This window comes from Nanorana parkeri, unplaced genomic scaffold (assembly GCF_000935625.1).
Source record: "Nanorana parkeri isolate BGI_ZX_2015 unplaced genomic scaffold, ASM93562v1 scaffold123, whole genome shotgun sequence".
NCBI classification, from domain to species: domain Eukaryota; kingdom Metazoa; phylum Chordata; class Amphibia; order Anura; family Dicroglossidae; genus Nanorana; species Nanorana parkeri.
In genome coordinates this window covers 482,278-508,859 of record NW_017306391.1, presented here as the reverse complement: position 1 = coordinate 508,859, position 26,582 = coordinate 482,278, and the positions used below count along the sequence as shown (strand labels likewise).

Sequence of the window (26,582 nt, the reverse complement as noted above, 5' to 3'; positions counted from 1 at the left end):
TCTTGTATGCTCTTAGGGTTTATCTAAAGTTCATCTGTATGTCTGTATAAAGCTGCTGAACGTCTAAGACTAAATAACTTGCATAATATTAATAATAAAACTAATGATTATAATAATATATATTTGTTAATTAATATCAACAACATGCAGTGTATGAATTAATATCAAAATTCCACTACAACTTACAATTCTCTAAAGGAGGACCACCCATTTTATCTAGTATATTAAAAAAAATTCCCTTTACACTTTAAAAAAAATCCTTATTAGAAGATTCATGGATTTATATAAAGTGGTACAAAACAGAGCCACTTAGGGCATACCCCTTGTCGAAAAGAGAAAAAGGACAAACCCAGACAAGTAAATACAACATGAAATAGAGAAATCGGCAGCTGGCTCCATCAACACAGTTATTGCTTCCCTTTATACATTTTTAACATCAATTGTTTGGGAAAAACCGTGTCTCCTGTTGACCTCTCCTATCTTAAACACCATAGAAGCTATCTTGTGTTCTGGCCAAAAGCAGAGTTGTGGTGATTATCTAGCCCAGCACAAATACAGCAGCAGATCAATTATAGTTTAGCTATAAGATATGAGGCTTTTAAGAAGGCTTCAAAGCTAATCTTTCTCAGCAACAAATTCAATCTTGTTTAACATTCCTACATATGGGCAATCATTTTGCACAATTCATAATAAGCAACTATGGGAAATCTTCCATTTCCGATATGTACAGTAAGTACTTAAGAGTAAAAGTCCCAAAGAAAAAGTAATCTCTAACGCCACGCTAATAATACTAGAATGGAGAAAAGAGCTTAGCTGGACATCTGTTCTTCCAAAGAAGTATCTAAATCACATACAAGTCCAATTGCCCAACTGCTATTAGCTATCAAAATCAGCTGTTTGAAAACTAGACTGGGCATGCAGAATTGAAATCAACTCTTAACAGCACTAGAGCTTTAGTAGAAACTGCATGGTTAAGTAGGCTTGCTCTCCTACCCTTCATGAGAAATGTCAAAATATAACAAATGTCAAAATATAAAACCTTAAATATTAATAAAATATAGCTAAATTTTGTTGCTATATTCACTTTCAATCCAAAGTTCGCCCCACCATGATTGCCCACACTTCCTTCACAGGATGCCCTCAGGTTAATGGCCAGCATCATTCAACCCCCGACTGTCCTGGACCCGCACCAGTATATGACTGGACAGTTGGAGAAGCAGCACAATGATATGATTGTGACAAGAGACTGATATCATGTCAAATTCAGCCACTTACTCTGCTTGCATTTGCAAAATAAATGAATTGATCGGCAATAATTTGTGTGTTTTATATCTGCCTAGAGTTTTAAAAGCAGTAACACCTTGAAGAATTTCCAGTATATTATATGCAATGTTAATGCTTTTAGTGTGAAAAAGTCCTGCAAGTCACACTGAGCTAATTATAGTCAGAGAAAACCTCAAGAGAGTCTAAAAAAAACACATCTGCCATGCTCTGTTCTTCAAGATCTCTGGTTACACACTAAGGAAAACCTGTACTTGCTTTGTCCTTGTGTATGACATAAGTCCTAAGAAAAGCAGAGAGAGAATCCCATATCAAAGTACAAGTCTCTTGATTTAAAAGTGTGATATCACTGCATAGGAAGTAGCTGCTTAAGTAGCTGAGTTGAAAATCTAATTTTTTTCCTGTAAGGTTTATTTGAAGAGACTGTACAGTCATTTCAAAGTTTTTTTTTAATATATATAAATATGTAAAAATTTCACTGGTGTAAGTAATCTTATCACTTTGGATTAATGTTTTAAAAATCTTCTTGCTATGTATAGTTTGTAATCGCATATACAGGTGAAACTCGAATAATTAGAATATCGTGCAAAAGTAATTGCAGTAAGTGCTGCAAAAGGGGCCCAAACCAAGTACTGAGTACATATGCATGCTTGTACTTTTCAGAGGTCCGATATTGTTCTATGTACAATCCTTGTTTTATTGATTGCATGTAATAATCTACTTTTTTGAGGTTGTGGATTTGGAGTTCTTGGGGTTTTCATGAGCTGTAAGCCATAATCATCACAATTATGACAAATCACGGCTTGAATTATCGTGCTTTGCATGTTGTGAGTCTATCTCATATTTTAGTTTCACCTTTTAAGTTGCATTAGTGAAATAAATGAACTTTGCACGATATTCTAATTATTCGATTAGAAACAGTGCTACATGATGGTTGTGATATACAGCTCTTTCTCATAGCGCATGGCCTGTTTATAAATGATTCAAATGTACTTATTTGGCAAACTGCTGTGTATCACTGGATTTTTCACTTACACATTGCTTAATTTTCAAGGTATTTAAAAACGTGTCATTCACACAATAAGGGTGCACATTAGAGGAGTCGTGGCCATGGTTAAAGAGAGCAAAAGAACAGTCTTTGCCTGTTTATAAGCAGAGCAACTGCACTAGTCATGGAAAAAAAAAGTGGAAATATACTTTAGCAATAGGCAGAGAAAAATAGAGAGATGGGAAAATAGCAAATTCATTTTTATAAAGTACATATCAAGAAGTCCTGCTTCACACCGATGCACTTGTCACATGTCAGCCATCACGGCACAATGGAGGACAAAAGGAATCTAATTTCCTATATGGCCCATTTATACCTATGGGTTGCGCTGCCGTGCGACTTAGAAAAAGATGCATCTTTTGGTATCACATATTAATAGAAGTGCATGTTTTTGTCTCCTTCTTCCAGCAAGGCAGCGTGGGGAGATGAAGAAAGCAGGCCACACCATGCTGGATGTGGAAGAACGAACATGGCTGGTGAGGCCAAGAACACTGCAGTCCAATCACAGCAAACACAATTACAAGGACTGCTGCAGATCCCTGCAAGTGTCAGAGGGCCTTGGAGGACATTGCCTCAGATGGTTATGCCGGATGGGATAGTTACCCAGCCTCACTCCAAAAAAACTAAGGTTATTTATCAAATTTTTCGCTTGATATGCTAAAGTATATTCTATCAAAAGTGCGGCAGTATCTGTGGCTGCTGCCAGAAAACATGCTGTAGCGGACATGGCTAATCATTTCCCAGAAAGCACAACTACACAGCACCACAGAACAAGCAGGAAACCGATACAAGGAAGACGGGGCCCAATGATGGGCCTGTCACTGGCGAAAACAAAAAAAAACATATGAAGCATTAAAACGGCTTTACAATGCATTAATAAGATGAATCAACGTGTACAAATGTACATAATTGCGCTGCAAAAGCATGCTAAAAAGCACATAAATCTGAAAATGCAAAAGTGTAAATAAAACAACATTTTCGAGCTAGCAGGATCTTATAATACCGTAGACTAAATTACTCTGGGAAACCACAATAGATGAAATACAACAGCCATCGTTTATTCTGCCTCATCAGTTATATCAGCATTGTACATAAATATTGTATCTAGTCTCCATGCTGAAGTTTTATTCTCCTGTGATTGTAATTGATGCAAGAATCCAAGAATCCAAGAAATTACTATGCAGAAGTGTAGAAAAACTGATGCACAAAAATGAGCAGATATCTAATAAGTGATTTTTACAGAACATACTGAGGCAGACAACTGACTAACCATAGAATGCTAAAACCACTGGAGAAGAAACAGTGAAGACATACTGCTGGTTCGGGCAGTGAGGGGGCCACTTTATAGGAAACGGTAAGCTGAATTTCAGTGTTTCTGTTGCAAGTGGTAAGTAATTTTCAGCCTTTCCTGTGAAACTTCTTGTCCTTACACAAGTCTGTGGGGCTTTTCCACAAATAAAGAGGTGAACATTGCCAACATATTGTGACAGAGGCTCGGTCTGATTTACAGAAATAATCCTATTCTAGATTTAGTATAGTACATAAGTATGAAACCTTAAGGTTGTGAGGGAACCTTACTGAAGATAACTAGGAATGAAGATGGTCACCAGCACTCCAGCACGACTACTGCAGCCTGATGAAGGGGACCCTGCATGGCCCCGAAAGTGCTTGTTATTCTGAGTGACATTTATCAAATAAATGGATTTGCACTGACTCGGGTGTCGCTGTCGTGCTGGTGACCTCTACATTCCTAGTTGTTTCATGTGCGGCGCCATCAGCTGTCATTTCGAGCACCCGTTTACCCTCTTTGGGATTTCCGGTAAGGAGTGCTACAGGATTCAAGACTGTTCTTACTGAAGATGATGTCACTGGGTCTAAAATAAGGTATTTAATAAAGTATGGAAATGTTTTATTTACCAATCACATTAGCATATTGATGAGAAGGAACAGTTGCGTGATATTTTCCCTCAGAAGCCAAGATGACTCGAAACCGTGTAAACAACGCAGATAACTGCTGCTACATTTGTGGCGAGATTTCATTTGCATTTCAAAAGTGCAGTATGACGGCAGTGGTAAAAAAAATGCATACCCCCTATATTTTGGATGCAAAATTGGGGATCAGGACAAGAAATGTGCCCCTCATTATTGTTGCATTACATGTGCAACTTATCTGCGCCATTGGCTAAACAAGAAGACAAAGTAAATGCCTTTCACAGTCCCAATGGTGTAGAGGGAACCCAACAATCATAGTAGAGACTGCTACTTTTGCTTGGTTCCCAAAATTGCAAAAGGGATCTCAAGAAAGAAGAAGTGGACTGTGGAATATCCAAACATTCCATCTGCACTGCGTCCCGTACCCCATGGTGAGTACTTGCCTATTCCAGATCCACCAGAATCCTACTCTCTAGACTCAGATGATGATAAAGATGATGAGCAGGATGCAGCTGAGCCGGGCCATCCATGTCAGTGGATCCAAACTTTAGCCCACCATATGCTCCTCCTGAACCACATCTAATTTCACAGTGAACTAAATGACCTGGTCAGGGATTTGGAATTGCCTAAGAGTAAGGCTGGTCACACACCTTACAACCATCGCAAGACTTTTGTCTTGCGATGGTTGTAAGGTACTTAAAAAAACGTACGATCTGCCTATGTTGCATAGGCAGATCGTACTTGCGATGATCGCAAGCCACGCCCCATGAGGGACGGGCTTCCGATGACCGCAATGCCGAACGGGCAGTGTGTGCTTGCGCACACCGGCCCGTACGGCTGTTATCGTACGGACATGCCTCAAACCCGCCGAACATCGTACGATGCTCGGCGGGTTTTCGAACATGTCCGTAAGTTTAAAGTCGTGCGACCTTACAGTAGTAGAGGTCGCACGGCTTCCACACACCTTACGATAATCGTACGATCGCGGGATTTCCCGCGATTATCGTAAGGTGTGTGGGGACCTTAAGGCAGAGCTACTGGGCTCCAGATTACAACAGTGGAACCTCTTGTAGAGTGATGTCAGGATCTCCATTTTCTGTGATCGCCAAAAAGATCTGGTTCAGTATTTCTCAGTGGAAGGTAATTTGGTTTATTGCAATGACATTGATGGCTTAATAACAGCCCTCAACATTATCCACAATCCAGATGAATGGAGATTGTTCATTGATTCATCTAAAACGAGTCTAGAAGCTGTTCTATTGCACAATGGCAAAGTTTTGCCACCTGCTCCTGTTGGGCATGCAGTCCACATGAAAGACACATACGAAAACATGAAACAGCTGCTGAGGTGTATACAGTATGAGGAACATCAGTGGCAGCTCTGTGGCAATTTGAAAGTTGTTGCCCTGTTGCTTGGCCTGCAGTGTAGATACACGAAGTACTGCTGTTTCCTCTGTGAATGGGACAGTCAAGCCAGGAGGTTCTCATTAAATCAAGAAAGACTGGCCATCACAACAGTCCTGGGAGCCAGGAAAGAAACATTTTCAAAATCCAGCTCATTGACTCTCAGAAAATTTTGTTACCACCGTTGGAAAATCGCATTGCAAGACTCTGCTATCAGTTTGCAGGAGAAAGCTAAAGACTGCAGCCAAGTTACATAAGACTACTAGGCAATACTGCCACATTATCATGACATTAGCATTAGTACTAGGGATGCACCAATACCGAAATTCATCTTTTGGGACTTGCTGATACTGATACTTCCGGGAGCATGGAGCAGGGGTGCGGGTCATTACCGGACGCCCAGCTTCCTGATTGGCCAGCTCAATGCAGATTGGCCGGAAAGCCGGCTTCCCAGTCAATCAGGAAGCAGGGAGGCGGGTTGTTACCCGCCACCTGGCGTCTTGATTGTCCGGGAAGCCAGCTCCATGCTGTTTGGCCGGCTCAATACTGATTGGACAGGAAGCCATCTTCCTGGCCAATCAGGAAGCTTGATCGGTCATTACCCGCCGCCCGGTTTTCTGATTGGCCGGAAAGCCGACTCCATGCTGTTTGATCGGCTCAATGTTGATTGGCTGGGAAGCCGGCTACATGTTCCCTTAAAGCACTGAAGTTCTTGTTTAGGGGATAAGTATCGGAGCATCTGGGTCAGTACGAGTACTCACCCAAAAACTTGGTATCGGCACCGATACTAGTATCCGTGCATCCCTAATTAGTATATAATAAAAAAAAAAGCAAGATTCTATGCAAACTCTGTATGCTAAATAAAACCAAGTCATGAGCCCCATTTGAGCCACCTCTAGTACTATAACACAGCCTTCCCATGGCCCAATTGATGTATCTTGACCTGCCCACTACCCACTTCTCAGGCCTACGTTTATGATCTTTTTCACGGTAAACATACATTCGACTATGCATTCCGGTTAAATGAAAAGATCCTTCCTAGAATCAAGCTAATGGGTGGAGGCAGTCAAAGGAGAATTATGGGGTGAACGAAATATACTCATCTCCATAATTTAAGCCGACCTGTGACAGTGAAGCTGTAACAGGTCAGCTCTATTGATCACAAACTAAGCGAACACATACTGCCCATTGCTGAGTTCCTGATCCTCTCCCTGCAGGGATTACCCCCTCTCCAGCGCTGACTGGAGGAACGGACAGGGGAGGGAGCGGCCACAGCTGGCTTTGCCTCTTTTTACACAAATCAGCTTCCCTTGTTCACTGTTTTGAAAGCTTTGATTTGTTTTGTGGTCTCACCAAAGCTAACTTCTGCCTATACATTTATTTGTTTTACAGGTTCTGATTGAATTGCCAAGGTTTATGTTAGGTTTACCTTAAAAAGGTTCTCATACTGCTGGTATTAAAAAAATAATTTAATGAAGTAAAATGAATACTGGGCTGCATTAACTTGTGTCCTGTATATTAGCCTTTAGATATTATACAGAAAGTAAAACACACAGAAAGTGTGTAATAGGTAGAAACTATTATAAAGGAGGATTTTCATTCACGTTGCCAAGGCAGACATTCTGAATAAACATATTGCCACCACTGGTGAATTTGTCTTTGCTAGAACTGCTGTATGACCAGTGTTTCTTTTCACTGCAGGTACATGATTTTCATTGGCTCTCTTGGGAGAATGAAGGGTTTCTCTAAAGAAAACTTGACAAAGGTAGATCGATAACATGAAAGCAGCAGAAATGTTCACATAAGAAAAGGATGTTTTTTTTTTCCTGAGGAATGAAATTGTTCAGAAACAGAGAAACAGCTTATCTTCCTTGCAACGTGACAGCAATACTTCTGCACAAGCAGTTTCCATTATTTGTCTTAACGGCTTCACAAAAAAAGTGCTATAGATTTGTTTCCAAACAAAGCAGCTCATACATTTGTATTGTTCCGTTGTAAAACATTTTAGCTGCAAAACTGTCCAAAGAGCCAGACAACATATACTATACACATTTCAAGCAACAGAATTTAAAAATGGTAAATAAATAATGGAGGAAAATGTCTTGAGTAACAGTTTATCATCTATCCAGCAGCTGGCAATGATTCTGACACTGAACTTACAATTGCCCAATTTTTACATCTAGGAAAAATAAACTCATCCAAGACTGCTATGTAAAACGTGAGACATGCGTGATCTTAATTTTCTTAAATTTACTGCAATTGTGTGCTCTGAATAACAAAAATATATTCTATGTGACTCACAAAAATATTGCAGTCTGCATACAAAGAATAGTCATGGGTAAACCTAAAATGATTTTAGAGCAATAAAAACAGATGTGCATGCATACACTTTTAAAAGACTTATAAAGCCAAGACCAAGAGAGCACATGAGGAAATATCAAAAGCATGGAAATTGCCATCACTATTGTACAATCAGTATCCTAAATACCTTTTTTTTAAACTTTTTTTTAGAGTGGTAACATGAATGTCTCCTGAATCTGTGCTACTCACCTGGCTGGAGGGCGTAATTAAAGAAGCAGCACCCAGCCATTGCCAATGACACAGGAGCCGTTGTCAATCATTCAAAGCAGGGCAGGGCCATTTCAACCTAATTGCAGCTGCTTTGCATCCCATGGTTGGCGCTGTTTGCCCAAGACAGGAAGTGCTGCAAGGCAGAAGATGCTTTACAGGGTTATTCACAAAAGGGTGAAGAGTTTGGAGAAGTGAACAATCTAGGACAGGGGCGCCCACTATTTTTCGTCTGGAGATCTAATTTTCAAATGACGAGCTCATTGAGATCTACCAACGAAAAAACACCTGCATTCAGGGGCGGGAGGGGGCGTGGCGGTGCATTGAAGTCAATGGCAGCGCAGCCAGGCTCCGCAGGCAGGCCCCTCGCCCAAAGTGCGATCGCCTGCATTAGTGCCTGTGTTCCAGTCCAGTGTGATCCGCAAAAATGCTGCGAGCACTATTTTTGCACATCGCACTGGACCGGAATGCAGGCCTGCGCTCCAAGTGCGGGCGATCACAATGTGGGCGATGCCATTGACTTCAATACAGCTCCACACCCCCTCCCGCACCTGAACGCAGGGAGTCGGCCGGCTTACATTCCAGTGCGCCCTACATGTCCCGGCGTCCTGTCCTCCCGTGGTGCTCGTGTGGCCGACGTTGCACATGGGGTGTCCTGCACCTTTCCATCTGCAGCGTCTGACACATTCAGCCGGCAGCCGCACGAGCACCACAGAAGCATAGCGGTAGCCAGCTCCTTTTGCGCCTGAGGCAAGAAAAAAAACAACGTTTTTAAAATTTATTTTTTACTATTTACTTTTTTACGGACGAGCAGTGAGGGGAGAGAGAGGCGCCGGCCGAGCGTCTCTCTCTCTCTCCTCACCGCTCTGCATTAGTTCTGTGACAGCGGCTCCGTCCTCCCCTGCCGCCGGTTCCTTCACTTCTTCTCGGATCCCCGCTAGGGAGAGCAGCGGGGATCCAGAGAAGCGGGGGGGGGGGGGGGCAAGGGGATCGTCCAGTCCCCGCTAGGGAGAGCAGCGGGGATCCAGAGAAGCGGCGGGAGGAGAGGACATGGCGATCTACCAGTGATCGCTACGTGATCGACTGGTAGATCGCGATCGACCTTGTGGGCACCCCTGATCTAGGACAACATAGCTGATTTGGAAAAATTCTCAAATTCAGCTCACTTTCCAGCTCAGCTATGTTGTCCTAGATTGTTCATTTCTCCTTACTTCTCCAAAACTCTTCACCCTTGTGAATAGCCCTGTTAGTCTTTCACACAGACAATCAGAAAATTATTTGACTGACTGAGGAGGCAAATAACAGCTTTTGTCTCTTCAGGTTTACATACATTTTAAGCAAATACCAACTTGTATTTGCTACCTGACAGAAGTATCCTCATCCTTTATTAATTTATATTTAGCCTGTATGTGGGAGACAACTTTAAATGGAAAATGCAGTTAACTGAAAATTCTTATTTTATCCTTGTTGTGACCTAAATCCTAATAATACAATCTATATATAAAATATATAAATATACAGTGGAAAGCAAGTCACAGGAACTTGATGCACATATAATATAGTATTTCCTTTTTCAGTACAAAGTACAAATATTGTCATATAATTCAAACATTGAGGTTTTAAAATGCGCCTGTTGTTTATTAGGAGAAGAGGTAAAAGAAGCAAGGCGAGAAGATAGACACTGTCCACTAATTGTGGAGATTTAGTCAGCTTTTAAAGTGCAAAGTTTAGGGTGAACCAGTCATAGAAAACATTTAACAGTAATTCGGGGTCCTAAGAGATCTCAGCCAAAGGTGCCTGCATATAGCTTTATTTCCATGCAAAGTATCTCCTGGGTGCCCAGAATCCTGAACCCAATAGCACAAAGCTTTTAACTGGAGCTTCCAAATAGAGTTTGGACATGCAGCAGCAGAATCCCAAAATGCAACAGATACACTTTAGCAGCCAGCACCATACGAGTTCCACTGAAGATGCCAGCAGAAGTAAAAGTAAACATTTTGAGAGTGTCTGGTTTGAGAATCATACGTAGAGGAGATAGTCACCCACACACCAAGGTCCAATGCATTAATTAGTTCTTTTATTGACGGCAGATACACATGGCATCATAAGTATGAGCAACGTTTCGGAAGTGAGGTCCCTTCATCAGGCAAATAACATAGTGACACAGTGCTTGTCGCTATGTTATTTGCCTGATGAAGGGACCTTGCTTGGTTCCGAAACGGTGTTTATACTTGTGATGCCATGTGTATCTGCTGTCAATAAAAGGACGTATTGATGCACTGAACCTTGGTGTTGCCGGTGACTATCTCCTCTACGTTTGAATTTCTGCGGCGCCAACCGCACGTCTTTCCAGCACCCTTCTACATACTACAGTGGGATTCCAGTCTGGTGTGCAATAGGATATGCGTTTATTGTGGTTTGAGAATCATGTTGCATAAAGGAGGTGTGCTTTTCATCATTTGGTACCTTTTAAGGAGCTGTATTTTACTACTTCTGCTTAACAGAACTACAGATTCTAATGACAGATTTTGTTGAGTTGATTGATTGTTTTATAATGAAGACTCAATCTATTTAGCAGGATAGCCTACCTGACTGGAAACTCTCCCATGTCTGCCCAGCATAAAAGAAAAACTGTGCTCAGAAAACAATGTACACAGCAGAAGTTACTTCAATTAAAATAGAACCGAGTCTGGAAGGCCCTCCACACGGAACCCAGTGCAGAAGGACACTTGCAGGTTAGCCCTCCAACGCCCAGTCCAGCAGGGCGCAAGGGTGATACATTACAAAATCCAGGCTAAAGACACCACGGGCCAGATAGCTGCAAATCAGAGGGAAACCTTCAGCCGCAGTGTAGAGAAGAATATTGATTGAGAAAAAAAAAAAAAACTGAAGAAAAAAAACTGAAATGGCTAGCAAAATCACAGGTTCGTCTTTAAGGCCCGGTTCACACCTGGGCGTTTTGTAGCGTGTTCAAACGCTCTGCAAAACGCTCAAACACCGAAATCCCATTATTTCCTATGGGTATGGTTCACACCTGGGAGTATTACAGGCCGTATGAACGCGCTACAAAACGTCCTACGCCCAAAGAAGTACAGGAGCTTCTTTGGGGCGTTTTTGTCGCGCGTTTCCATTGGGATACAGCCAAGTATCCCTCAGAAATGCACGTTTGTCGCACTTTTTTACTGCGAATCGCGGTAAAAGCGCGCATCACGAAACGCGCATATTCGATACGCTTAGGAGTGAACCCAGGCTAAGACAGCCCAGCTGAAGGAAAGACGTCTATCCTGCTAGGACTCTAGCAAAGAACTGAGACATGCTGCTATTAGGAAGGCTTATACCCTGGCCTGGCTTACTGATGTGTCTAAAAGCACACAATACTTCACCCTAGCCCACCCAAAAACTGCCAGTGTCACATCAATCTCCCGGCCCAATCAGCTGCAGCTGGGGCACTCCTTCCCACTTTGCTACATGTAGCTGCAGGGCGGGGAATGCTCCACTGCAGTTGATTGGCTCGGGAGGTTGATGTGCCACTGACAGTTTTGCAAGGGTTTGAGGGAACCCAAGCACCAAGCCAACACACATTTCTAGTTATCACTGCCTATGAAGCAGCTGGAGCCATACTGTTTAACTGTTAAACACTTTTTGTGATCTACACTGAGATGTTTGCTAAGAGACCAATCACAGAAATATTGGTGCACCTATAATTATAATTAAAAGCAGACTCGGAAACCATTTTAAAATAGCACTAAGAAAACAGAGAAGGTTAAACCAAGGACAAATACTTGTAAAGATATGACTGACTTTCATTCTCTTTCAGACACTTTCCAGCTTAGACTGTGTCAAAGTAGAAGTCATTTTCTTCTGACACCTACCCATTTATCTATTAGCTCTGTGGCTTGAGCTGAGTTGACAGGTGTCATTATAACCATCATTACACTGTGTTCTTCAGAAATGACAGGATTTGAGAGAAAGGCTGGTCCACATAATATTGAGCGGCAGATCAGGATATGCATCAGCTGTCTTCCCACATCGAGACAGATTATGTACCTCTAACCATGAGACGCATTATTTAAAACAGAGCTACTGAAGCTTTAAAAGACTAAAAGTCAGAAACAAAGATGCCGTATTTATCTATGCAAATGAGCACAGCAGCGTTTAATCACCTGAACTGTCTGGTAGTCCGATGGATTAAAACCTTTGACAGTCACTTCCCGGAAAACTTTTGGCTCTTCTGTGCCTTTGGTCAGGTCATAGTGATAAATTATACCTAAAACAAGAGTTAAGGAACATCAGCTTGGTACACACAGATCACAGGAAGAACAATGGATCTGAAAGCACTATAAAATGTAATGAATGACAAAAGCTGCAGAACGCTAATAAACGGCCTTGGGTACATTTATACATTGAATAATTTATAAGCACTTATTCACAGGAAAATGAATCCTGTTATAAATGTGGCTCAATTATTCCTTATACGCAGTTTAAAATGAAGCCAGTTACTAACAAATGTAAATGTTTTTAATGTAAACCAATAATTAAAATCTAACAGACTTCACAAGTGTCTCCACCTAAAGAATTTTAATATCTAATGATAAAATATTTTTCCGACAGGCTGTTGACAAATTCATACATACTTTTTTTTAAATACATATAAACTACAGAAATAAAAACAAACTGCTAGACACCTGAAGTAATAGATGATTTAATTAGAGACTATACAATACTACATGAGCTACCGTAAGATTACTTCCCATTCCAAAGGATGTTGGCAGTCTCCTTCCTGTATCTCCTCTGACAGTTGAGAAGTCAAAGCATCAGCGTTTTATTGTCAACGCTTCAATGTACCTCAGTTCATCTTTCTCAAGAGGAAGATATTGAGAAAGATGGACTGAGCTACATTGATATTTCAACAACAATAAAACATTGATGCTTTAACATCTCTCCGCCGCAATACCCATGTGTGTCCCTTTTTTGGATTTATATGGTTTTTTAACTGGATGAGCATTTACCTAACAAATAGAGTGTGGTGGCTACCTCTGGAACAAACTAATTAACTATATATAAACAGACCCATGATATTTCCCTTTTGAAATAAAAAAAAGAAAAAGAAAAAAGAGATTGACACTGAGTCCTCAGTCTCCTTTTCTGTAGCCCCAGCACTCAATGAACAGGAAGCACACAGTACAGAGGTTTCTTGTTCATTCATACATGAATGGACAAAAAGTGATATGAAGCACTTCCTGTTCATTCGTAATTGGGGACACAGTATCTGAATACTATATCCTCAGTTATTTACTGGGAGCAGCGGTGGTCGGAGGGGACTGAGCCCAGATCAGCTAATCGAAAATGAGAATCGTTGACAACGATTTTCAATATTGATTATTGACAAAATCTATTAGTTGCTTCAGCCCTAGAAAATGTGTAAGTCGAGGTACTGTTTTCCAGGACATCAACTCAATTCCCATTGTTGTAATTCATTCTGGACGAGATGCTGTTTCCAATTTCTCCTCATTCAGTGTCCTCCACTGCATCCTATCTCCCCTTCTGCCAGCTATTCTGAAGAGATAGTCTTGCTTTTGTGACCTGATACCAGAAGGGAATTTGTTGCCTGTTGATGCTCTGATCAAGCCGTAAATTTGAAACGTGACACAATGTCTAACCCCTCCCCATACAAAGTTTAAAAAGCTAAATTTGGGCTAGAAGACTCTTTCAAAAATAATTATAGACCTCCCACCATGACCTGAAGCCACTGCCATATTTCTTACCTATTACATGTATTTTCCCCAAAAACTCTTAAAGGAAACCTGTAGGCAAACTGTATCTTATAAGGTGGCATGAGAGCTATAAAAGCAAGCACCCATAGGTGTCTGCTCGCCAGCTTAGTTCAACCACACATTTCCCGGTCTATATCTGGCTCACCTTCTCTCGCCCCTGCACTTTTCTGCTCATTGCATTTGGCATTCAGCAAGAAGGCATGAGAACAGGAGGAAACAGACCAGTTATTGGTCAGGAAGCTGTATTGTTGATATTTAGGTAATGGGGTGCTGGGATTTTGAGCCCACGCGCATTTTTTGTTCTGCAGCTTAATGTGAACTTTGTTTTTTTGATGTACAACTCTGTGTAATATGTTACTATCCAAATATAGTACTACTACTACTACTACTACTACTAACACACTTCTAGCTTTAAAACTGGTTTTCAAACTTTAAAGAAGAACTCCAGGCATGTAAAAAATAACCCATGCAGTGGAGCACCCCAGTCTAACAGTCAGATGAGACCAAGGATCGGGTGAGTCGACTTTTTTTTTGTAGACCCTAGACCAAAGCGAGCACTTAACCCTTGCAATGCATGGTTGACTGAGAAAATGCTGACTGAGAAAATGCTGACTGAGAAAATGCTGACTGAGAAAACATGGCTAAATTATACTAATATGCTTAGATGCAGTTAAATTACAACCAGGAACACATTTTGTACACATCATTTGAGCAAGAATGTTTGTAGCTTTGTGGCCACCAAAGAACAAAATGGAAAAGCATGTAGAAATCTTTAATACTGTTGCTCTTGCTAATGTAAACATCTAAGCTCCCATCTAGTATCAACGGGTGATCTTCCAGGCTGAAAGAATTTTACATCTACTGTGTCCAAATCAGGCAAAGAATTCTCTTGTATACTGTGCTAAATCTTTTGATTACTAACACAGACAACTCACAGCAGTCACCCCCCTCTGTATTCCCAAAGTTTTATTGACAATATGCCCAGTAATTGCAGAACTGTCAGCAAATATGCATCTCTAAATGGCTATTTGAATTTCTGTACAACATTGCAAGTGAAGAAAACAAGATTCAACTCTAGGAAGAATAAAAGTAATGCTGAGCAACTGAAAGGTAAATTTGAAAAAAAAAAAAGAAAAAAATAAGTGATTCAGGCTTGGGATTTTCAGGTAGACTCAAAAGATGGACATATTAGTCTAGAACTGCATTTACAGATAATTGTGCCTATATAATATTGTTGTTGTTCCTGCCTAAAGACAAACTATATAAGCAGCCATGACTTTGCTGTTATATGAAAATACAAGAAATATTATAATGAAAATGTGTTCGTTTTGTGAAGCGTACTATGTCTGTGATACTACAAATAAAAACATAAAATATCTTTTCATGCTTTCAAGAAAGTTGAAAACATATTTTTTATTTTATATTAAAAGTCTGGCCTTTCACATTTTCATCAGGTCTGAATGCTAAATGTCTCAGCAGGTAGATTTTTAAATGTTCCCCACAATCTCAGAGCATAAATACTCTTCACAGTAGAAAAATGTCAGTTGCAATCTAAAAATATACTGATTTGAGATAGACACACTGAACAGAAAATAGTCCACTGCACTGTGTAGCAAACAACTGGTACGTATCTGTGAAGTTACCCTGTGAAAGTGTATGTATACTCAAAAGTAAAAATCAGCTAAACAGTAGGGCACGGTCCTTTAAGATGCACTGCAGAAGCTGTTTTTTGTGTTTAATATAATAAATATTACCCAGTGAATCCCAGTTTTACTTGTATACATTGTACTTCCTTTTCTAAGGTGACAATGCTTACAGCCCATGTTTGTGTCAGAAGAGAACAGGAATGCAAAACCTGCTTGAAGTTGGTCAAATGAAGGTCAGAGATGTCGAGATGTCCAATGTTGTAGGGGCAACCAAAATCGCTTGAAGCTCCATGATGTTGATTGGGAGACAGAATTAATTTTAATGTCCACGTCCTCTGCACTAACACGGTGTCTAGGACCCTGTTATAATGATCTTCCAAAGTATCAGAAGTACGGATTTCCCAAACTACATAGCTGGATTCCTAAGCCATCAGATCACACATAACCTGGTCCTTGTCAGGCAATTCTGTTTTTCCAGAGACTAAAACTATTTGAAAAGTTTGAAGTTTTTGTGGTGGAAGGAAAACTAGCAGTGTCCAGGTTTAGACCCAGATATTTTAGGTGATGAGTCTGTTAAACAGAGATTTCTGAAGGTTTAGGATCCAATCTGACCTTTTCAGGGTCTGAACTATTGCTATCAAATTGTAGGTCGGGACCTGTTCTGACTCCACCCACAACAGGAGGTCATCCAGATACCCCAAAATGGGAATGCCTGGGAGTGCAACAAGGCAAGCATAGGGGCTAGATCCTTTTTGAATACACGAGATATGGAAGGCAGAACGAATGCCAGGGCCACAAACTGTAAGTCCTGAGCAAAGTGAAGGAATTGCTAAAGTTCTGGAAAAATGGGGACATGAATGTACAAATGCTTGATGTCTACGAAACCAGAAAGTGTTCCTTGATAAAGGGAGGCTATGACTACTGGAATTTTTGACTGAATTAATGATTCTAGACTTCTGCTGGGGTAGAGCAGACACAAGGGTGTCCAAGACAGTTCTGAAGAGATGTTGTACCTCCAAGGGCACAAACAGTAAATGTTTTTTACATGTCAGTTCCACAATGCAACATTTCTCTGTGTGTTCAATTATAAGAGGCCCATACAGGAAATAAGATGGGAGACATCCATGATCGCAGTAGTGCAGGGCTATTGGCATCAAGCCTAATTGCTCCAGAATTAGGGTGGAGTAGAGCTGAATCTCTTGCCATGAGTTTTGTCCATTCCTCTAATGTTTGACCAAACATCAAGGCCATAGAAGGTTGCAATGCAAGGCCTGCAAAAACAAGGCTTTACATAGTCTCTAAAAGTTTATCTATGGAATCCTTAAATACTGGTGCATCCTCTACAGTGCTTTGTTAAAGGAGAACTATGAGGTGAGTGCTTATCACTCACCTCATAGTTCTAGCCGACCTGTGACAATGAGACTATCACAGGTCGGCTCAGTAGATCGGGAGGTGAGCGAACACATACCGGCGTTCGCTCACCTCTCGATCCTGTCACGGCTCTCTGTCGTGACAGGGGAGGGGCTGGATTCCCCCCTTCCCGCTCCGGGGCAGCTGACTGGTGGATCTATGAGGACATACTTAAATAATTGTAAGAATGCATTAGGTACCTTACTGGTAACCTATCATGAGGTCAACATATGTCTAAATGGTAGTTGCTACTCAGTGAGCCCATTCATACAGGTACTTTGCCATTTATTTTATCCTCCTAAGAAAGTGATGCTGAGCCTCTGATTACTTCCTATGCAACTTTTTCACTTGCATACAGTATAATGTCACCAGATCACCACTCAGGCTCACAACTGTATGTAAAAAGAGTACGTGAGACAAAGTGGCTTTCCTGAATCAGAGATCCAGTGATGCTTATTATGAGATGCTAAAAACTTGTATCTGGTTGGATATGTTGTCTTTTTTTTACCTAGATAACCCCAATGTATTTATAAGACAGAATTTGTTGTTGATTCTCCCAGTAATATGTATTACATAAAACAAAGCCAAGAAAGTGCATGAACAGTAATAAAACAAGCAAAACATATCTGTAGTAATAATAATGAATGCATGCCCACCTGGTGATAAAAAAGATGTGAAGTGGTAAAAAATCTCAGAGTCCTTTTTCTGACCACTGTATCCTACAATGCTACCAACATCCAAAGGAAAAGTCTTAAGATGGCGGCCAGTAGCAAGATCATGCAGCTGCAAGACATTCTTCACATCGTGGAGGCAGCAGAGGACAAGGAACTTCGAATGAACACAGGCTACCCATTCTGGAATAAAGGAAAAAGAGCAGAAAATAGTCAAAATAGGAATCTACAATTTTTTTTTAAAATAGAACGGGAGGGAATTTATGAATGTGTTTGCGACAACATTTTTAGCCGCAAACACCAAAATGGCATGCTAACTGAAAAGTTTATATGTTATGCTTTTATTGTTTGTTTTTGTGACATAATGTTTGCGGACTCACTGCACATTTTGTGACATTTCCTATAATATTCCAACTGCGCCGTATTTGTGTACAGCATTTTGACAATAAAAAACCTCCAAACAGACGCACATTCTAGAAGTGTTCCTGAGCACTTCTTTAACTATTGCAAAGATAACTCATACCCTCAAGTCAGCTGAGCACCTCAGGCTATTCAGCTATCGTTCAGGAGGTTCCCAGCAAACTTGCAACAGTTTAGAGACTGTTTACAGACAGAAAAATATAGAGACAGTTTAGAGACAATTCTCCTTATTTAGGCATTTAGGAATTAAACAGAAACTAAGAGAATAAATCTATCGCTATATGCACTAGAAATATGGGATACGACAGTTTGAGAGACGCTGCTGATGCGACATTGATAAATTCTTCCCAAAGTGTTTTCATGCAACTGATTGAGAAGCAAGCAATAGTACAAAACTAATCAAGGGGGATTTTCATTTGATTGGGATTGTATCAGACCAGATGTGCCATTTTAAATTGTGAATTCCAGTATAATGCCAGGTGTAAACAGAGCATAGCCAGAAGGCAAAAAGAAAATTGTTAATTTACTGGTGTTTATATTCTGCCTTTTACTAGGAGACACAAGCTGACCTCAATTGCTAAAGCACCTACATCCACTACTATGTCTATCTGCAGCATTTCTCTACTTCCTCCATACTTCTGTCACACGTAGCAGATAATGAATAGCAACCTTTTCGCAAATCTACTGTGATGGTTTTAAAGAGCAGTTTGTTGATGTCTCTAAAAATAATAATCAGTTTACAGTTTTGCCTACCTCCCTGGCTATTGGAGAACAGGTAATATAAAGTCCAATAACTAACAACTTCAGTAATTATATGTCTGATGTGTCTGTGCTCACCCATTCATTTACGTCCACCAAGTGATAGCAAAGCAGCTCATAGAGGAAGACACTACTTCATTATGGGAAACATTTTCCCTGGTTTAGACCTGCAACCCCCCTCTGTCAATCCCTACACTGGCTTCCAATAGCCCAAAAGATAAAATTCAAAATATTAACAACCACTTACAAAGCCATCCACAACTCTGCCCCCGGCTATATCTCAAACCTGGTCTCAAAGTATCACCCTAACCGTCCCCTCCGCTCTTCAAAAGACATTCTGCTTTTCAGCTCCCACAACTCTTCCCATGCTCGCCTCCAGGACTTCACTAGAGTCTCTCCCATCCTATGGAACTCTTTACCTGTCCAACTATCTCTTCAGGGAATCTCACCTCAACCTAACCATTGAACTATCACTTTCTCAAACAATTCCATCCCCACACAGCTACCTCCTCATGTATCAATTGCCCCTTCCTTTTAGATTGTAATCCCTCACAGGCAGGGCCCTCTTTACCTTCTTGTCCTGAATTGTATTGTAATGTCTTCCTTATATTGTAAAGAGCTGCGTAAACTGTTGGCGCTATATAAATCCTGTATAATAATAATAATAATAATAATGACATGCTAAGTAAAAAAAACAAACAAATATACCCATACCTCAAAATGGGTTAAAAGGGGTTAGTTTTTCTGAATGTTCAATGACGCGCTTCACAAAGCAATACAAATTTCTACTAAATACTAAACAGTTTCGACTACTCTGATTAAAAACTATGATTTTTTTCCCCCATTCATTTTCAAATACATGTGAAGCCACATTGGTTTGTAAAGGCGCCTCTGTAATGCGTGGTTCTAACTAATAACTATCAGATTTTCCAACTGTGGGACAGACATAGCAATGCAAAAAATTAAGAGCAGGTTACCAGAAGGTGGCCCTCTCCTCCTTACAGGTAGAGCCACACACCAAAAGCCCAGCACAGCTAAAAGGCAGCTGAATACCCCCAGTATTTAGTTGCCATTGTGCTGTGTTGGGCTTCTGGTGAGTGGCTGTACTTTAAAGGAAAAGTGGACAACCTCCTGATAATTTGCTTTCAATGTATGCATTGCTATACACCAATCAGTCATAACATTATGACACTGGCAGGTGACATGAATAACTTTGATTATCTTTTTACAGTAACACCTGGAATTGGGTGGGATATATTAGGCAGCAATTGAACATTTTGTCCCTGAAGTTGATGTGTTGAAAGCAGAAAAAATGGGCAAGCATAAGGATATGAGCGACTTTGACAAGGGTCAAATTGTGATTGCTAGACTGGGTCAGAGCTCCAAAACTGACACATGAGCATCAGAACTGGATCACAGAGCAATGGAAGAAGTTGGGCTGGTCAGATGAATCATGATTTCTTTAACCTAATGTGGATGGCCGAGTGTGTGTGTTGCTTACCTGAGGAAGTGATGGCACTGGGATGCACTATGGGAAGAAGACACGCCGGCGCAGGCAGTTTGATTCTTTGGACAATTTTCTTCTGGGAAACCTTGCGTCCTTTCCTCCATGTGGATGGCGCTTTGACAAGTACTACCTACCTAAACATTGTTGCTAACCAAGTACACTACTTCATGGAAAGGTTATTACCTGATGGCAGTTGCTTCTTTCAGCGGCATAATGCGCCCTGCCATACTGCAAAAAATGGTTCAAGACTGGTTTGAGGAATGCAACATTGAATTCAAGGTGTTGACTTGGCCTCCAAATTCTCCAGATCTCAATCCAATTGAGCATCTGTGGGATGTGCTGGAAAAACAAGTCCGATCCATGGAGGCCCCATCTTGCAACTTACAGGAATGAAAGAATCTGCTACTGACAGCTTGATGCCAAACACCTCAGCATACCTTCATAGGTCTAGTAGAGTCCATGACTCAATGGGTCAGGGCTGTTTTGGTGGTAAGAGGGGACCTACCTAAGAATAGGCGGGTGGTCAGAATGTTATGGCTAATTGGTGCATATGTCCCATAGTTGGGAACTCCGATAGTTTTGAGTTAGGAACACTTTACAGAGGTGGTTTGATGAGGCACAGTGAATTTGCAAATGCATGCATGCATGCAAAAAAAAAAAAAATCTCTGATTTTACCAGTAGTGGAAACAGCTTTGATTTTGCTGGCTAGAATGAAAATGCGTTGGGGAGCTTTACAAGGCTGCCCATTTATAATAGCATTTACAAAGGTCTTAGATTGCTCATTTATGTTGTATTACAGAGAATGTAGCAGTAAACCACCCCTTTTTGCAGTAAGTGAAATAAGCCTCCATAGTGATAGACAACAAAACCATGAATGCCAGCAGGTGTATGAAGCTAGTTGGGAAATCAGACCACTAGCTTCTATCCCCTTATAAAACATTAAATTAAGTAGGGCTGAGCAAAGTGTAGCTAGAGCCAAAACATTTCTTGTAGTTTTTAATAGAGTATGAAAGTATTGGAACCCCTAATAGGTATTTATTGCTGTTTGTGTCCCAGCTTGGGAGATTTGCCCTCTCTATTTGTCCCAACAACCCTCGTCATCGGAACAGAAAAGTGATGGGAAATCCAAATTTTTTTGTTTTCACCAGAACAAGAGATCAGGGTTAATCTTCCAGTGGTGATACCTGTTCTGGTTCACTTTGGAGAGCTTTCCTCTCACGTCTTGCTGTGTCACAGACGAAAGGGACACAGATAGCATAACCTATTTACACCCAAAAAAACTTTATAAAGAAAATAAAATGCAGTTCTAGATATACTCTAGTACAGCGCTTGTTCTGTCACACTATTGAAACAGCAATACATATCACTAATAATTGAGATTTGATTTTTAGGCTATCGAAATCTGAACTAAAACTGTGATTCTAGTGACTGCACAGAGAGCTTTACCACAATCGTATCTATTTTGCTGCATATCACATATTTTAAAAAGACACCGCACATAAGTGCCACATGGGAATTCAGATGAAGCCAGATAAATGGCAATGTCCTACCAAAAATAATCAAATATATTTATCTGGGTTGGGATTCTAAAAAAGCAACAATGAAAAGCCTACAATAACATCTGTGAAAAAGTTAATACGGCGCAAAAACCAAAACGTAGATCGGTCATTGACATTAGCATCAATTCTTATCTGTGCTTACTAGCTTTTATTGCTTGCGCTCACCTTGACCTGAAGGCTGCCAGTAAAAGACAACAGCAGACAATTTCCTCTGTGGAATATACAGCCTAGAAATGTTCCTAGGACAACATGATAATCTCTTGGTTCTGTACATATTATTTATATTGGCCTAGCCACACACAACAATATGCTTATTAATGGTACAAAGTTAATCATTAGATGTAATAGTTAAGTCAATCCTAATTTGTTTAGTTATATTCAAAAGGATCACCCTCATATGGCATAGTACAATTTATCAAATAAAATACAGCCAGCAACATTTTACCCCCTATCTCACCCACAGCCACAAACATGTTCCACACATTGTGGAATGATCAAAGCATGCAGGACTAAGAGTAGACTGCCCATTGAGGTCTATGGCTTTAATGGAGAAAAAAATATTTTGCAATGACTGGTAATTGTAAAATGAACTATACCATAAAAGTTTTGATCTTGCCATAAGATCCTTTTTTAGAAGTCCAGTGAGGGACAAATGACTGTAGTAATCCTTGGATATGTGGGTCATACTGTCGCCTACAAAAAACAAAAATGTTACGCCACCTCCCATATAGCACTACCTTCAAAATGGCATACTCTAGTTTTGTGAGCAAACAATACATAAGGTCATTAACACAGAAGGGAAGGAACTGTGTCCCTCAGTGGACTTCAAGAAAAATATTTACGGCAAGTACAGACGTCCTATTTTGTCAGCCATTGGGGAATGCAGGATTGTAGTCATACTTAAATATGTGGGATGCCCAAAAGCCACTGGGCTATCCAACAGTTGTGTACTTTTACAAAAAAATTGATTAAGCAATCAGTGCCTCAAGGGAAGGTTTATGAAGAAGAGCCAATCTAATATGAAAAAGATCATTGCAAAAAGGGAAAGACACAAAGGATTGACCTGGTGACGCAAATTAGCAAACAAGACAACAGGAGTAGAAAGAAGGAATCCTTACAATAAACACCTGAAGTAACTCTCTAGAAGTACAATATCATATTAGTGGGAAGTGTTCAGTCAAATAATAGAGTTTTCGGTCTGCTGTCACTCTTTTGAGGAAAAAGAGCACTCAGGTGAAGGGCCCTCACTGTTCTAATGTAGAACATGTGATTTAAGGATCCAAAAAATTGTCTGTAGGAACAGACTAGAGGAGTGAGGGGATACATCCAAAGGGGAATTACTCACAGAACAAAGAAAGGCATAATACCCAGAATTCAGCATTATGTAGAAGGCTTTCCATAGAAAAACTCCAGATAGAGAATCCAAAAATTAGGCTATGCACCTACAGTAAGTCAGAAGGAAAAGCGAATGTATAAAGGGAAACATTAAGTAGGGGAAACTAAGGGAAGGGATTCCCAGATTATTCCTGAGATTCTCTCAAACAGGGTGGATAGGTAGGATGTGATATCGCCAAGTAAAGGGGACTACAGAACCCTCATGTGCAAGAACTGCGAGGATGAAGGACACCAACTCTTTTCAGTGACGGTAGCTAAGGCATTTCACCATAGGTAGGCAAAGGAAAACAAGGCACTAGGGATGCTAAAATAGTTTGTCTCATGGGTAGGAAGTAAAATGTTCCTATCCATGAGACATTAAAGAGTTTACTGTCACAAGGCCAAGAAGTAGTGGAAACTGGGTCTTGTTGCTAGCACACAAACTAATAAATGACTCGGGACAACAGACAGCCTTCAACATAGAAAAATGTACATATTCAGAGAGCTAGCCAGGTTCAACAGAGCATTTGTAACCTCTAGATTTGCATCTGGAGTAAAATGTCTACAAGTTGCTGCTGAAGAAACAGAATAAGAATGGGGTTGTTCTGCTGCGTCTACAGACCTTCTATGCTGGATGTATATTCCAACCACTGGAGGTATTAGGAAAGACTCCTTCAAAGACAGAACTGAATAGGGTAAGTAAATTAAATGTTTAAGGGCATCCTCAGCATGCAAGACATGAAGCCAAAGCATCCTATGCATGTGAACATACTTTAGATCCATGTAAGCCACAAGCTTAGTTGCTTACAAAAGACTATCGCAAGTGAAACGCAGTGCTTTAGACGTTTGTCCCCGAAGCTCCAAGTTGTGATAGCCTAACCTCAAGATGAAGCAGTCTCTTTTATTTATTTGTTTTTTTCATTCTTTATTTATTGCTAGCAGTCATTGATCAGCGTGATCACATCACCATGCTGATCATTGAGCATCACTTCTCAGACTTCCCATTGTTCAGCATGGTCACATGGCTATGGGACGTTGTCATCTAAACAGCCAAGTGCAGTGGGGACTGGGGGGTTCTGGGGAAGGGGCTCTGCGTTAGTTCATTTTTTAATCTTTTGCAAAAAAGGAGAACTAAAGTACAAGTCAGTGAAATGCTTAAAGGTAAGAACATAATCAACCTGTTTAGTTGTACATTCTCTAAGGTGGGGATTTGCGTGTACAGTGGGTAGATACTATTTGTCAATAAATTCCCTTCCAAAGGAAAATAGCTCCTGCTCATTGTCAGGAAGAGTAAGTGATTACACAGGTTGTATACAATCTTCACAAAGGGGGGTTTTACCAACAGAATGTTATGGGAGCGTCTTTGTGGCCACAGCGCTATAGGACCCAATGACTGGAACAGCAGGCTCATTTTCTAATTACAAGGTAGAATGCACTGCATCAATTAGGAGACCAATACATTCCTGTAAAACCAAGTAATATGGGACTTGCTGGGAAACAGGCTCTTCATTAGAAATAACTCTGAATCTGAGCGAGAGATGTTAGTAGAAACTTTAGGCATACATAGAGGTGGAGACACCGTAGTAAGTTTAGTTATGGAATACGCCAAAGTGAGCTTAGAACCCTTGTAAGTAGGCTGTTGCTTTAATTGTGCACAGACTGTTAAAAGTCTGAAGTGGATATTAAAGCTCCTGTGAATGAATGAGAGGTCTTAACTTCATGCTGCAGAACATCAGAGGAGGATGATCACATAGTAACAGGGCTCTCAGGATCTATGTTGAAGGCACCAATCCCTCCTGGAAGGTCATCATTTGAAGCAGAACTGCCCTATGATGCATCTTTGGGGAAAAGCATGTTGCACCGTGTAGCAGAGAATAACTGGTCCCAAAGTGATGCAAGGTCTTGCATACTCACAAACCAAAGCAGCTGGTGCTGACGAGGGTCGTAGGCTGCCAGAGGTGACAAAGTCACAATAGGCAGACAGTGGAACCAGACCTGAGATCAGATGTTCCACAAGGTGTCAGGGAACTAAGAACCTAAACAAGACCGTGCTTCCTCTAGGCTGAAAATGGGAGAAAAAAATGTGCGTGTGCACCAACCCTACCTAGATGGCGTCAGCACTCTTAATTGCTACCATGCTAATGGTGATGGCTGAAAAATGTAAAAACTGTGTCAACTGTGATGTAGCTCCCAGTGCTCAAGTGCCTTACTCACTAAGTGAGCTCTTAGAGACTGGGCACACTGGAGGCTGGGCTGCAGCTCTGGAATTTAAAAGCATTTTGTAGCTAACACAGTGCACCAAAGTTAGAGAAGCAAAGCTCCCTGTCCGGAGGTTACGTTCCAGTCAATTTCAATCCCCCAAGTCTGATAATACAGAATGTCTGGATACAGCTGTATCCAACATAGTTCAGGTAAGTCTGTAGCAACTGGGTCACGTCTACAGGTTGTGCCATGACTCTAAATTTGGCGAATGCAGCTAGCTGACACAGTACATAGAGGTCTGGAAGAGGCCAGAATGCAGAGCTCATTGAGTGAAAGGACAAAGGAATGGGGCTTGCAAAACTATTTTCGAAGAAATATAAGCTGCAGTCTTAATGGCTTACTCACAAGTTTTTAGAGGCTGTGCCACGGTTCTGGACCTGAGGAGCATCCTATGGCTAACAAAAGGTCTGGAAAGTGGAGCCCGGTAGCCAAAGATCACATTCCAGACTAGTCCTGCAATGTTTGGTCCAGCAACAGGCCCAGGCAAGACCTGTTGCTGAGGATACACTGGTCCAGATAGCAGCTGTAAGACTAAGTCAAACAGCCGGTTTAATCCTTTCTGTGCCAGAGCCGTTTTTGCACAAATGTTAATTACTTAAAACCCCCAGTATTATATATCTTCTGAAAAATGATACCCTGTAGAATAAAATGGCAACAGTTGCAAAAAATTTTTATGTCGCATGATAGCGCAACTCTATCAAACCAACAAAAATGTATGGTAAGCGCACAACTGTGAAATGGGATAGGTATTTAAATACAATTGGTGGTATTAGGTGTGCTAGCTTCTTGAGCAGGGAGAGGAACCCTGTGTGCAGAATGAACAAAAACCAAAAAAAGAAGCGCTACAACCTTTTGAACAACTTGGTTTACAGTGTGATATACATTAATTGTATGGAAACCTGAGGTGACTCACTGATTGATGGTGCCTGCAGATGAAGAGGGACTGCTTGCAACCTGGAGGGAAAG

At 40.8% G+C, this 26,582-nt stretch overlaps 1 protein-coding gene across 1 annotated transcript in view; it reads right to left on the bottom strand.

Annotated features, from left to right (window-relative positions):
- PREP (prolyl endopeptidase) overlaps nt 1–26,582 on the bottom strand; it is a 109,020-nt gene that overhangs the window by 19,939 nt on the left and 62,499 nt on the right. The window contains exons 10-11 of the mRNA XM_018553541.1: nt 17,720–17,917; nt 12,397–12,500 (exon numbers count right to left, since the gene is read on the bottom strand). Coding sequence (XP_018409043.1) covers nt 12,397–12,500; nt 17,720–17,917 — 302 coding nt within the window. The remainder of the gene's footprint in view (nt 1–12,396; nt 12,501–17,719; nt 17,918–26,582) is intronic.